General features: G+C 40.2%; 1 protein-coding gene across 1 annotated transcript in view; it reads left to right on the top strand.

Moving 5' to 3' along the window:
- The window catches only part of LOC141805927 (netrin receptor UNC5D-like), a 334,456-nt gene that overhangs the window by 184,859 nt on the left and 136,147 nt on the right, over positions 1–13,450 (top strand). The window contains exon 2 of the mRNA XM_074691174.1: positions 6,929–7,135. Coding sequence (XP_074547275.1) covers positions 6,929–7,135 — 207 coding nt within the window. The remainder of the gene's footprint in view (positions 1–6,928; positions 7,136–13,450) is intronic.

Genomic DNA, 13,450 nt, shown 5'->3' with positions numbered 1-13,450 from the left:
TTCAAGGACTGACAGGACTGGACACACCTCAGGAGCTTTTACCTTTTGTTAGGAAGTCACATGAGCGCTTTGGTTTGCAGGAGGGGTGTAACATCATTTTCAGGGCGACATCAGCTAGATTGCGTCTTTGCCTCTCTAATCTGCATCAGCACAGTATGACAGAGCTCTTCAGAGCAGCTTTACATCTTGCAATTTTTTGACTTATTAGCTGTTAATAAGTCAAATGCTAATTTGGTTAAGATTGTACAAAACAGTGCTGTCTTTTAGGTAATGCAGTCATATCCCAATGTTCTGATTACAGTATCTCAGTTGACTTTCTGAGCTCATGTTTATACAAAAATGAAACTGATCCAAATGAAAAACTTGAAATAAAGGTTTGGAATATACTGCAGTATCATGCCACTAGATCTTTCCGAACCATAAAGAAGAGACTTTTTTTTTCACCTATTTCCTTAAGAGTCAGCTCTTCTGAAGTCAAACTGGTGCAAAGAGACCAGTTTGAGTGAAGCTCTAAAAATCTCTTAAAGGGGTATGTTTGATTTTTCCTGCTCTGCAGCTCTCAGCCTCAAAGATTTAAAACCAGTGCGGCGTAAGTGTAAGAATATGATTTTTGTAGTGACAATGTTCCTTCTTTGAGTTCTTGTGACTGGATTTATCACAGCAGACAGAGTTTATCATCAGAGAGCCATGAAACTGCTGTGTTTCACTTTGTTTTCACACCAGCTGCTGTATTTTTCACTCTCTGTACAGCGTGTTGTTCTGTGAGATCCAGCAGCATGTTCCTGTTTTTGTAACATCCTGACGCAGGCAGGGGTTGTTGCATCAGTGGATGAACTCTTTCAGTATCTGGTCCTGATCTTGACTCTCAGCAGGAAGAAGGAGAGTGTTATCTGCATATTTGATGATTTGGGAGCTGCTGCGCACACACACGTACATACACACACCCCTGGCTGCTTCTGCTCAGAACAAAATAACATCAGGCCTGTTGGGGTGGAGAGTTTGTGCAGAGAGGCGATTAAAGTACCTACTGTTGACCCTGTGATCTTTTCTGTCAAGGAGTCAGGTACCCACAGGAACAGCTGGTGTTTGAGATGGAAGCAGGAGAGCACTTTGTCTGCCAGGATACAAGGTTGCAGCTTGCTGAAAGGGAATTTGGCAAACATCACCCTGGATTCTGCTTTCAGTCTCTCCAAATCACTACAAGTCGTCTTTCTCAGTGTGAAGCAGCCTGGGCTGGCACCCTAAGGCTCTACCAAATTAGTCCAAGCAGCAAGGGGCTCTTTTCCCCTCATTTCTTTCAGATTTCCAGTAAAAGCTATGAATACATTGAACATAAGAGACCACAATGGTCTCGTTGCTTTTAATTTTGCATGTGAAGAGGAAATTCATAGTTCACTGTGAGGTGAGGTTTCACCTTGATGCTGCATCATGTCTTTGTTTCTGGGACAAAAGTGTGTTTGTGTGAGGGAAAGGAAGAGAGAGTGTCTGTGATAGAGCCATCACTCAGCCCTTTGGCACTGATATCTTGTTTTCCTCTCAGACTCTGCTAGATGTATCTGTGCCTCTTATATGTTATTGCCGGGCTGAAGCGTTGCTCGTAGATCACTGTGAAACTGTGAAGCACAGGCCACTGCGGTCTCTGACTGACAGCTCAGAAGCATATTGAGGTGCAATATTGGTCTTCAGTCTGTCCTGGAAACATGCAGATGAACTAATAAAAGTCCTGCACCGGCCAGAGATTATGCAAATAGATGGAAAATTCAGAAGCACAAACATAAAACCAGAGCACGACCATCCTATTCTGTCTGCAGCAGGGCCCAGGGATAAAACTTTCCCTGAAAGAGGAAATCTAAATAAATGAAGCTAACAACGCCAATAAATGTCTGACTTTTTTAATGAATATTTATGATCCAGGAGGGAAACAGCAGAAATTATGATAACACAATAAAGTTATACAAACGAGAGAACCAAGTTGTATCAAAGATTTTAGTTCTCCTCTGAGAGAAACATAAATAGTGAGACAGGTTCAGTTTTAGATGTTAGAGGCAGCTCAGCTCACAGCTTCCTCTGCAAACCTTGTTGAAACCAAGAGAAGGAGAGTGCAGAGATGATAAGCAAACAGTAAACACACTGAACTCATCATTAATACAAAGACAGCTCTCATAAACTTAGCTAGGCTGATGTTAACAGTAGCTCAGCTCTCAGCCCCCCCAGACTCTTGTAGAATTTAATCATGTCTAGGTGGAACCCTTGAGAAATACAATCACTTAGGAAATCCTGGCATCAATTTAAGCTAATGTTTTTGGCAGCTCAGCTCTCAGCCCATCATGATCTCTAGTGACAGTCAGAGACATTCAAAACAATATTATGTTTAATGCTATTTATGTTTTTTATAGCCTCTTTGTCCTTTTATTTGATAAGACAGATAATGGGTGACAGGAATTGTGTAAGACATGCACTGAGTTGTGTCAGGACTGTGGTTTACTGCTACAGACTCACTGGTGTTTCACCCTTTTAGTTTCTGTTTGTGGTATTTCATGCAAATAATAGACCAACCTTGAAACCCCAGAAAGCTGTCCTGGAAGTAATAGCATGGACTTGGTTTTACTCATTCTTTCATTTCTCAGCATTACAAACAAATGAGATATGATGTTGTGATTAATGAACTTTACATGTGTTAATGAGCAGCTTTTGTGACACTGGGACATAACCAGGTCATGGCTGTCCCTCTGTTTTCTGTCCTTTAGGCTCAGCTCCTGGTTGTAGCCACCTTAAACTCACTGCAAATACTAAAATACAAGCAAGCACATGTCTTAGTTATTGTAAAATGATCTTATTTGGTTACTATCAGCCACGTTTACACGACAAGTCCAGAAAAATGTCTTTTTCAAGATAATAGAAGACAAAAAAAAGTTGCAAATAGAGATCCTGCCAATGGGGCAAGGAAAATCATACTTGTTCAGTTTCTTGTAATGAGATTTATCCTTATTTCAAGAAACAAAAAATGCATTTTATTTCGCCCCCTTTTGACAGTTTTTTTTTTTTTTTTAGTTCTTTACAAGCAGGTGTCATTTGTGTCTTTTGATACCTTAAAATAAGACGTTGTTCTGGAATCAGGCAAATGAGGCTTGTGTTAAGTCTAATTGGACAATTCCTGTTCCATTTCATTGTTGAAGAGAATCAAAATTGTTTTCATTTATAATAATAATAATAATAATAATAATAATAATAATAATAATAATAATAATAATATGTTTTATTATTATTATTATTGTTATTATTATTATTATTATTATTATTATTTTATTTTATATATATATATATATATATATATATATATATATATATATATATATATTTAATTATTATTATTATTTTTTTTTTTAGATTGAGAGACTAAAGAAAAGTTCAAAGAAACCTGGGGAAAAAAATGCTGACGGCTTTTGGTCACATCACCCAGCCTTTTACTGCAGCCACATTGTTTTTAGCCACATGCTAACACTCTAATCCTACTTTGCATTTTACCTACAAGCTGCAGAGCCAGAGGGACATTTTTTAGTCCTTGCTGAGCACTGGACTTCATGATCTAAAATCAGCATTTTGGGGAGCAGAGACAACCTGAGTGCTTCTGTTTCCTCCCAGAGTAACTTGTTCTAGCACCAGTCTCAGCAGGAAAAAAACACCCCAGTGTTTCTTCCTGCTTCTCACCTAATCTGTGTGCAGTGAACTTCCCACCTGCTAAATAAAGAAAGGAAAAAGTCAACAGAAACTTACTCTGGAATAAAGCCCGTAAATCTTTGCTCAACCTTCCTGCCGCAGTTTATCCAAGGTATTAGTCTCAGGTATTAAGCTGTCATGTTGGCAAGCATTAGTATAATACCCGATCAATTAACAAATAAGTTATTACTCCGAGGCCTGTGGCTTTGTTTGACAACTGTGTGTTTGTGTATTCATGTTCCTATCCATCATCTTGTGGGTGCATCCTCACGTCTATGTTTTGCATCTATCCAAACACAAACATGCCGTGTCAATGCTCAGTGCGCAAAACAAATTGGAGCGCTCTGTACAAGAAAAGCTTGCCTGGGGCTAGTCATTTTGAAATTAAAAGCATGTCTCTTTGTTCAGCCCCAGTTCCAGGAACGAGGGATGTGAATGTGAATGTGTCGCACGAGAGGGGGGAGAGAGGAAGACAGAGCGAACGCTGTGATTTTCACAGCTAGGGAATCACACCGACTCTTTTATCTATTCCCCTCAATCAGGAGACATCCGGCAGGAAAGGTAGGAGGATTAGATTAGCTGGAGAGAGAAAGAGTGGGTTCTCTAATCCTGATGGGGTTTTCAGAGGTACACCCATCACGGTGGAGAAACAGGCAGTGTGCAGTGTGGGGAGTTGGGATCGGAAGGCGGGGGTGAGGGATGGCGCGTTTCTCTACAGCCGTCACACTCGCATGAAAGAGGTTCCAGCAAACGAGGGGATTAGTCAGAGTGTAATTACACTTGCAGGGCCTCAGAAGAAGCAAAACATGCCGACTGAACACACCTCAGACGAACAGGGGAACAGGGGTAAAGCCTGTTAATGTGTTACAATGCAATGGCAGATTCAGCTGCTGAATCATTCGTCTTCAGTGAACATCTGAGAGATCAAAAGTCTGATCATTGGCAAGATGTCTTAGTCCTTAACGTTTCATTTTAATGAGGCACTGATCTCACTGGCTTATTACTGTTTTTGAATGAAGGAAACGTCTCCATCATCTAAAACTAGTGGTTATGAAATATTAGCATGTCATCTGCATAGACGGTGAGCATGTACTAAAAAATGTCACCCTGACTGAACGTTATGAAAGAGTTGATTATACATCACTTTTTAATACCCATTTCAAACCTACATTACAGTTTCATTATATATATATATATATATATATATATATATATATATATTTTTTTTTTTTTTTGTCTGTGTTTAATACATGGTTTCAATTGGTCAAAACTTAATTACACGAGTTATTAAGTCTGAATTGCAAGAACAACAGGGACATGTTCACACACATCGTACCAAATCAATTTGCAGTAAGGAGTCCAGCACATTCATTAAACTCATTATTCCAACTCTTCCTGTTGACAATGTGGCAAAGATGACCGTGTCTTGGTGATTGTAGCTCAGTGTCTAGGGACATGGGTTAGGAGCTGATGGCGCCAACCGCTCAAGTTTGATTGAAGAGATGGTGTTTTAGTCTTTGTTCTGTCCCTCTGGTGTTCCTGTAGTATCTTCACATGATTTACAGCTCAAAAAAAAATTATCTTTCTCGTGTTTCAGAAAACTTTAATTTCAGACTCTGACTTCATTTTAGCTGCTGTCGCTTTAAGGCTCCCTGCTCCACAAACCCCCTTCCTCTGATTGGCCAGCACTCTGGAGACAGACTTTGGTGTTCGAGTCCCGCCCCTCTGAGGTGTCAGGGACCAGTTGGGACATCCTTTTGTGATGACTTCACCATTCATCAAGTCATACAGATTTTGTAAAGACCTCAGGGATTTTTACAACATGAATATGTAGAAGTTTAAAAATCTGAACACGTTTAATTTGAACATACAGTGTTATTCAAATATGTTCAAATTTTTCCAGGGGGTTAAAAAGTTTTTCTTTGGAGGATATTTCAGTTTTTGCTCTCATTTAATTAGAGCACACAAAACTTCAGGCTAAAAGTCAATGGCAGACCAATCAAAAAGAAGATCAGAGGAGAAAATAGCAACACAGTTACTGACAACCAGAGATGTGGGAATTTTATTTTGCACCATCACCCTCTCACTACACATAACGTTACTGCTGCATTCTGACAAAATCTTAACAATCACCCCTAATGTGACTGTTTCTTTTATCAGGATATCAACTTTTACCCTCCCCCAGGCCGAGGAGAACTTTTGTAAACTTATCCCTGTTGTAGCATTAAAAAAAACAAAAATGACTCTGTTTAAGGTCGTGTACCTCACGACAGCCTTATCCTGGGGATGTTTCCTGTAAGCGGGGGTGTTGCCATTTGTTATCTTTACTGAGGATAAAAACATTGTATATTGTGGCAACAGTGCTGCTGATATAACCTGACCCAGTGTCTCATATTTCCCTGGGGAGCCCTCCACCTTTCAGAAAATACATTTAAAATAAAATGTTAACAAAAAAATAACACCGACGACATTAATTATTAAAAAGCAAAGCAGGGTGGTACTTTTCCAGGAATTTGAAATAAATTGCAGCTTAGTTTTCTGAAAAACACCCCGTAGCATTGTCTGTGCGTCACTGTGGCACTTTGGAGGATCTACTGTGGACTTCCTGTGAGTTATTGTTTCTAAAGCTGAGGCGGAGAATAGACTGTCGGGATGCCGTGGTGTTCTTTTCTTGTGTTATTTGTCACGTTGTGCCTCAAAACGATTTGTCTGGGAGAGCCGTCGCTGTGAGGAGTTATGGCTACTAGTTGGGCATGGTTGTAGGGGGAAGGGTGAGAGTGAGGGATTGTGGGAGCTCAGGGAAGACAGAAGAGTGAGCTTGTTTTCAGGCGTTTTGTGTTTGTTGAAGTTGTTTTTTTTTCTAACTGCAGGGGAGGAATGTGACATGGTTGGAAATGTGCAGGAGCCGATTTTGTCCAGTCTTTCTTTCAAACCTTTGTGCTGGAATCTGATGACTGACACCATGTGGTTTCAGTGGGAATTTACTCACAGAGCGCGACCTAAAAAGTTCATTATCAAGCAAAGAGAGACGAGGTAAAGCTTTGTCCACAAGAGGGCACCAAAATAAACACAAGCTAAAAACTCCTCACTGAGGCTTTAAGGATTTCAAGGAATGCTTTTGCATCGATCTGCTTTCTTCTCAGGAAAGAAAAAAGCCCTGAAGCTTTCATGGTTTGAGGCTTAATTGTGTTAATCCTTGTGTTTCTTGTAGGTCCTCGAGGTGAAGCCCTGCAGCATGGCCAGTCCGGGACACTGCCGCACTTCCTGGAGGAACCCGTCGACGCTTACATCGTCAAGAGCAACCCCATCAAGCTCCGGTGTCAGGCTCGGCCAGCTCTCCAGATCTTCTTCAAGTGTAACGGGGAATGGGTCCACCAGAGCCAGCACATGTCTCAGGAGCACACCGACCTCGGGACAGGTACTGAAACTTCACCTCATCTGTTCCTCACGTTATTTAATTCAAACAACAAACTGTTCATGTCTAGGTGAAACAGACAGGCAACCTGCCATTTTTCATATTTCTGACGTGACTGAGTCCTCTTCCCGTCAGTTTCAGTTATAAAACATTATTTTTATTTCTCACAGCACGGACAAAGTCTTCAAAATGAACCCTCCAAATGGGACTTTATGACAAAGCCTGCAGCCATGTTCAACCCTGCAAATATATTTGCCTCACCTCTTCATGCTGCACACTGTGTCACATTTGATCTAAACTGAAATGACAACTGTTAGAGCATGAAAGGCACCTACTACTACTGTTACAGGCTCTGACTTTGTACTCTGAATTGTGTCTTTTACTGATGCAACGAGCTGAAATGCAGTTGTTGTTGTCTTTACTCTAGAATGAAGCTGTTCAATTCACAAAGAATATTTCCCCTTTTTTTTTTTCCTCTAAAGTCCAAGTATGTTTTTATTTCATCATCTCACTCCAGTATTGCAGATCTCAAAACTTTACATTTATTTTTCTTCCAATTATCAGAATAAGAAGTGGAAACAGTCTGAGTCTGTGGAGTTAGATTTTGTGATTGGAGGTTTGGAGAAATGAGGTTTCCAGACTGCTGCTCCTTCCTGTTCCTGAGAAAATGGAACTCTGAATTTTTAAAGCTTGATAGATCGGAGACGCTGAGTTTGTTTCACGGCCTTTGCAGCCTGAATAGTGTGATGTTTACCGCTGCATGAGTCAGCACCGGCCAGACAGAACTTGATCTTGTCGACACCACGGCAAAAAGTATAACACAAGTCTATATCCATGAGTCAAACTGCAGAATCAGTCGGCCATAAATATTTCACATATGCACCAAATCCAGAGAAAATATTGGTAAATAAAAGTACAGAACAAATGTAGCTTTATAAAATCTGGACATGAATCATTGAAGATATTACCCTGTCAATAAAAAGTAGCCTGACTTCTGCATGAACAGAAACAAAAATTTCAGGACAGCCTTGTAGGGTTAATAAAATCTGGATGCTCTGATACTTTTTAAACTAAACTCTATCATTCTTAAATTGTATAGAAGTGAAAGTGCCTGTGCAGTAAATAAAAGTAGAGATCTGCATCATTTTTTCAACCAAAAGCTGCCACAAGGTGAAGAGAGGGAAGGCAGCATGGTTAAATGATCGCTGCTAATGAATACAAAGCAGTGAAACATGTAAATTAACGTTATTTCTCAGATGTTTCACAGCAGCAGAAGCTCGAATAAGCTGCAAGCTGTGCAACCTCTTCCCGTTTCCACACCTGCAGCGATGACACCTCTTCAGTTCTCATCTCCAGCTTGGCAAATACCAATGTGTGGGAAAGTCCTCTTAGCGTCTCCTAAAGATGAACAAGTTCTGTTTGTATCTCCTGGAGACAGACAGGAAGAGAGCAGAGGAGACACAGAGGTGTCTCCTGATCTGTTGGTTTTCTATAAGCTCTGTTTGCTGTGAGCTTCACACCTCTGCACGATGACCAACACAGGAATGAAACAAACAGCGCTGAGAAGGCTAGAAAATACAGACAGTGGGCATATTCGCAGACCTGACTACCACGCACTCAAACTGGATGTATAGATATCACAGATGATAGATGTGACCACTGAAGAGACTATTCACCACGGGTCTAAAGGGAAGCTTTTCTTTGCCTTTCATTGCTTTTTTACAGTGTCAAATACACAGTAAATAAACAGAATACATAGACTTTCTGAAGATGAAATGATTTTACTTTTTTGACCTGTTTTCAGCTCTTGATGTCAGACAGACTAACAAGATAAAACTAACAAACTGCACTAAGTCAATTTAAGGGTTGTCAAACAATCCACCTTCTAAACTGCCACTTGAAAACTAATTCCCAATAACTTTTTAACTTTTTACATCACCTTTCTGTTCCTGAAACAGTAAAAAGAAGCCAATGGGCGGACGCGGCCATATTGGCTATGACGCAGGCTTTAAGCTTCCTTTCTTACAGCTGCACTTATAGGACGCCCTGTCAATCCTGTTAGCTGAGCTATATTTCTGATAGGAAAATCAGATGGTGCCAATATCTTCTAAACTGTGGACTTAGAAAAAATTTCACTTCCTGTACAATGTGTGACGATAGCAAAATTAGCATTTCAGACCCAAGCTGTGTTTTGAACCAGGCTGTAAATATGCTTTTTGAGGCGATAAAAGTCAATTTTTTGGCTTGGTGTGTAAGTTGTTTCTGGTCTTTCTGCAGCCAGCCTCAAGCAGATAGTGGATGAACAGCAACCTTTAGCACTTCCAAATGGGCTTCATTTTCTTAAACCAGATTTTAGAATAGAAAAGAACTTTATTGTCATTGTAACAAGTACAATGAAATTGGAGTCACAGCAGCAATAAAAAAAAAAGTAAGAAAGTGTATTGAAAGTGCAAAAAGGTCCATAAGAAAGAAGACGATAACAGCTTGTCCATCATTGTCCAGTTCAGCCAGCCTCCACCTCCACAGGGTCCAGGACTGAGCTTCAGTCACGCTCCATCTCTGTCTCCTGGGTCCTGTCTGCTCACAGCAGGTGAAGCTCTTCCAATGTGGCGTTGGTGTCTGATGTTAGCTCTGTTAGCCATGTCTGTGAATTGCTACTCAGCCTTCTGGTATTCCCTCTGCAATTGGGTTAGCATGGCTAGCTCGTCCATCTTATTGGAGATAGATCTTATGTTCCCAACAACGATGGATGGAAGGACAGGTCGATGTCGTCACTTCTTAGCTCACACCTGAGAACCAGCACATCGTCCTCACCTCCTTCTCCTCACCTCGTGGGGAGACATCAGGCCTTGCACCAGTTAGCATTTACATGCTACAGGCTGCTAACAGCTGAGTTCACAAGTAAACAATGCAGCCATGGTTACATTTAGGATCTCCAGACAAACACAGGAGAAAAAGTAGTAAAAATGTCGCTGAAAACACAAAAAGTTTGGTGTTCATGTCCAACAAATGAGCCATACAAAGTAATGATCCACTCCAAATACAAAGATTACGAAAAAGAGATGAAAAAATTACAAGAAATGGACAAACAAGAGAGAGCTGCTGCAGGAGGCAGCCATAGCCAACAGGGCGGTGCCTAGCAACCTTGCCCTTTGGTTTCCTCACTCACTTGTTAAGTAACTTGATACTTGAGTTAAAACGGTCATTGCAGTTGACCTTTTCAACATTTAATCAAGAATATCAGAAAAGAAGACAAACAGTTGCAATAATCTATGAACAAAAGCTCTGATGTCAGGTGATCGATGCATTCCCCAAACTCTATCGCCATCTTATTTAGCAGTGCTCTTACATTAGCCCCGTTTACATGGGTCCAAAAATCTTATTTACAATTAGACTGAAAGGTCAATCAGACTTAAAATGTCTCATGTAAACACCTTAGCCAATCTGATTCACCCAGATCTGTTTGTAATTTGGGTCGGATTGTAAAAGGTAGTCTATGCCAATTGATAATCCGCTCCATGCTTCATATAAATGACTGTGTGGAGCGGATTGGGTTGATAGAGAGGATTGTTTGGTCTACGCATGCACTCCCTGGTACATAAGAGGCACGTAAGTGACGTACCCAGAGCAACACGTGGCCAAACGAAAACAAACATGGCGAACAAACAGAAAAAATGGACACAATAAGCATCCCCAACAAAACGTAACATGGATCCATCTTTCCAGAGGTAAACAGGAAGCAGGAAGTGCACATCTTCTTCTCTTACACATTTACAGGTAGTGGCAGAGTGACGAAATGCGCAGGTCAAAAAAAAAATTCAATCAGCTTCAGTGAGGACCATGTTCAATGGATTGAACGTGGATCTCTTTAGTTAGTCTTCATGTATACAGATCAAATCAGATTCACTTAATCCGATCGATTTTAATCAGATTGAGGAAAACTATTCATGTAAATGGGGCTAGTGTCTATAATGAAAGAGGGGAGGCACGGCTTACATCTCCTGTCCTTGAGCCTCCGTTGTCTTGCTCCAGCTCTCTCCCCTTATAGTTTTTGCTTCCCCTGCATCCCTGTGCATCTTAAATGTCCAGAGTTCTGCAGGAATCTCTAGTGGTTTGGACTGTGAGCTGGCTTCAGAGCGACCAGCTGAGTATGGAGTAAACATAGCATCAACAACAGAAACAGCAGAGAGAGTTTAAGTTTTAAAACAGTCCACAATTCTCTTCAACCATCCAGAGAGGACACAGCTTGAAGAAACCTCCAGGGACTTTAGTGAAAAAACGCATTAACAGTACATCACATAATGTGTAATGAAAAAATGTTTATTCTCATTCACAGGAGTGCAAGTTGTTTTATATGTTATTATAATGACATCAAATCCACTTTCTATATGAAAAACAAAATAAAACAGAGAAATCCTGGAAAAAACATGAAAGTAGGTAACACATGACCGTCATCTCAGATTATAACTCTCTGATCGAGGTTAGCATAAAGCTAAGTATTTACGAGCCTGCCCGGGCTGCTATTAGCGCGACAGTGTTGATGCTTCAGTTAACACACAGCTCCAATCAATATCTCCCTCCAGAGTTAACAACAGACCTCTAAATTTTTACTGCCTCTGGTCTGGATTCACAGCTCTGCTCCCATCTGGCTCCTTATCACCATTCATATCAGTTTCCTCTGGGACCAACGTGAGGAGGGAGGGAGACAGAGAGGAAGAGGATAAAAGCAGAGGAGGAGGTATCTTAAAAATCCAGCTGTGCTAGTTTCTCATAAAGCCCAAAGATCTGTGGAGGTCTGGACTGTGTCAGCATGTGTCCAGCCAAGCACAATCTGCTGAAAGTTGCCGTAAAAGGTGTGGGACTAGAGTTGGTTATCTTTTTAATAACCTCGACCTTTGGTAGAATGCAGAAACACCTCACACACAGATTTCAGTTCAGAGAGAAAACCTTGAAGGATGAATTTTATGAAGTGAGCCGAGAATATCTGCAAAAAAAGAGGCGTCAGCCAATTTAGCCATACATGAATGGAAGCCATCATTAGCCGAGTTGCTGAACTGTAAGAGTTCAAAATTTCCTCTGTCTTATTCTCAGGGCTACATCCTCTCCATCAACACTTCAGTCTGTTGCTATAGCACCGCGCTCAAAGCCGAGGTGACAGAGTTACAGGCAACTCTTGCAAAGTTGAAATTTAATGAAGGCAGAAAGAAGTCGTGCTGTTTGTGAAGAGGCTGGAACAAACTCTCTGCGCAACTTTCAACTTAATTCTCCTCCTTTGGGATCAGATAATGCATGTACATTTCACAGCCGATCTCAGTGCATTATCCTGTCTCTCAGCAGTGTTTCTTTCAACCATGGTAGCTATCTTTTCTGAACCACAGAGGAGTCATTTCTGTAGCTTCCAGCATCTGTAGCTTTATGTTACTGTCACTGGATTCACTGCATCACTTTCTGCAACAGTAAACTCCTGTTTTCAGCAACGCTGTCCTTAAAGCACTGAGCTACAAGCTGAGAGAGGAGGTAGACATAATGCACCACTTTAACAACATATAAGCTAGCTTTACATAGGTGATGGAGACCAAAAACCTCCAGGCTGTGATTTTGTTCAATCTTACTTCTTCTTTTTTTTTTTTTTTTTTAAGACTAAAATAAAATATTGCTAAAGTCTCCAAGTAGGCAGCCTGAGTTAAAATCCAACCTGTGGCTCACAGATGCCTGTCTACGAAATCCAAGGGCCAAAAGCAAACCAACAAAAACAAAAAAGAAAAGGGAAAAAAAATTCATCCATGATCATCAAGTCACAAGAACCGTGGCACTAAATGACACTGATGTTGGGGATTTATTCATCAGCAAAGTTTTTGCAAAGCCTGAAGGAGAGAATAAAAGAAAACAGAATAAACTACAGTGGAGGATTAGATCTGTGTCATAGAGGAAGAGGTTTTTAAATGTCTTAGTGTTATATACATGACAATGAGAAGAAAGCTGTAGAAAAAATTCAAAAGAATAAAATTAGAAATCTGCAAGATTTAAACTGTAAAGAGACTTAACTGGTAAAGCAAGCCAGTGCATTGAAGTTTAAAATGACCAAAAAACAGCTAAAGTCAATAAACAAAAAAAATAATAATAATAAAATTCAAATTGGCAAATAATAAAATAAAGTAGATTTATGTATTTATTTATGTGTTTATTTATGTGTTTATGTATTTATTCATTTATTTTTATGTATTTATTTATTTATTTATTTATTTATTTATTTATTTGGGGGGGGGGGGGGGGGGGTGTTAAGGTGCTTTGTGGTTACTAAATGTTTTCCAAATTAAA

This window comes from Halichoeres trimaculatus, unplaced genomic scaffold (genome assembly GCF_033239565.1).
Source record: "Halichoeres trimaculatus isolate MK-OKI-2021-1 unplaced genomic scaffold, fHalTri1.1 fHalTri1_scaffold_16, whole genome shotgun sequence".
NCBI classification, from domain to species: domain Eukaryota; kingdom Metazoa; phylum Chordata; class Actinopteri; order Labriformes; family Labridae; genus Halichoeres; species Halichoeres trimaculatus.
This window is presented reverse-complemented; position numbering and strand designations above follow the sequence as displayed.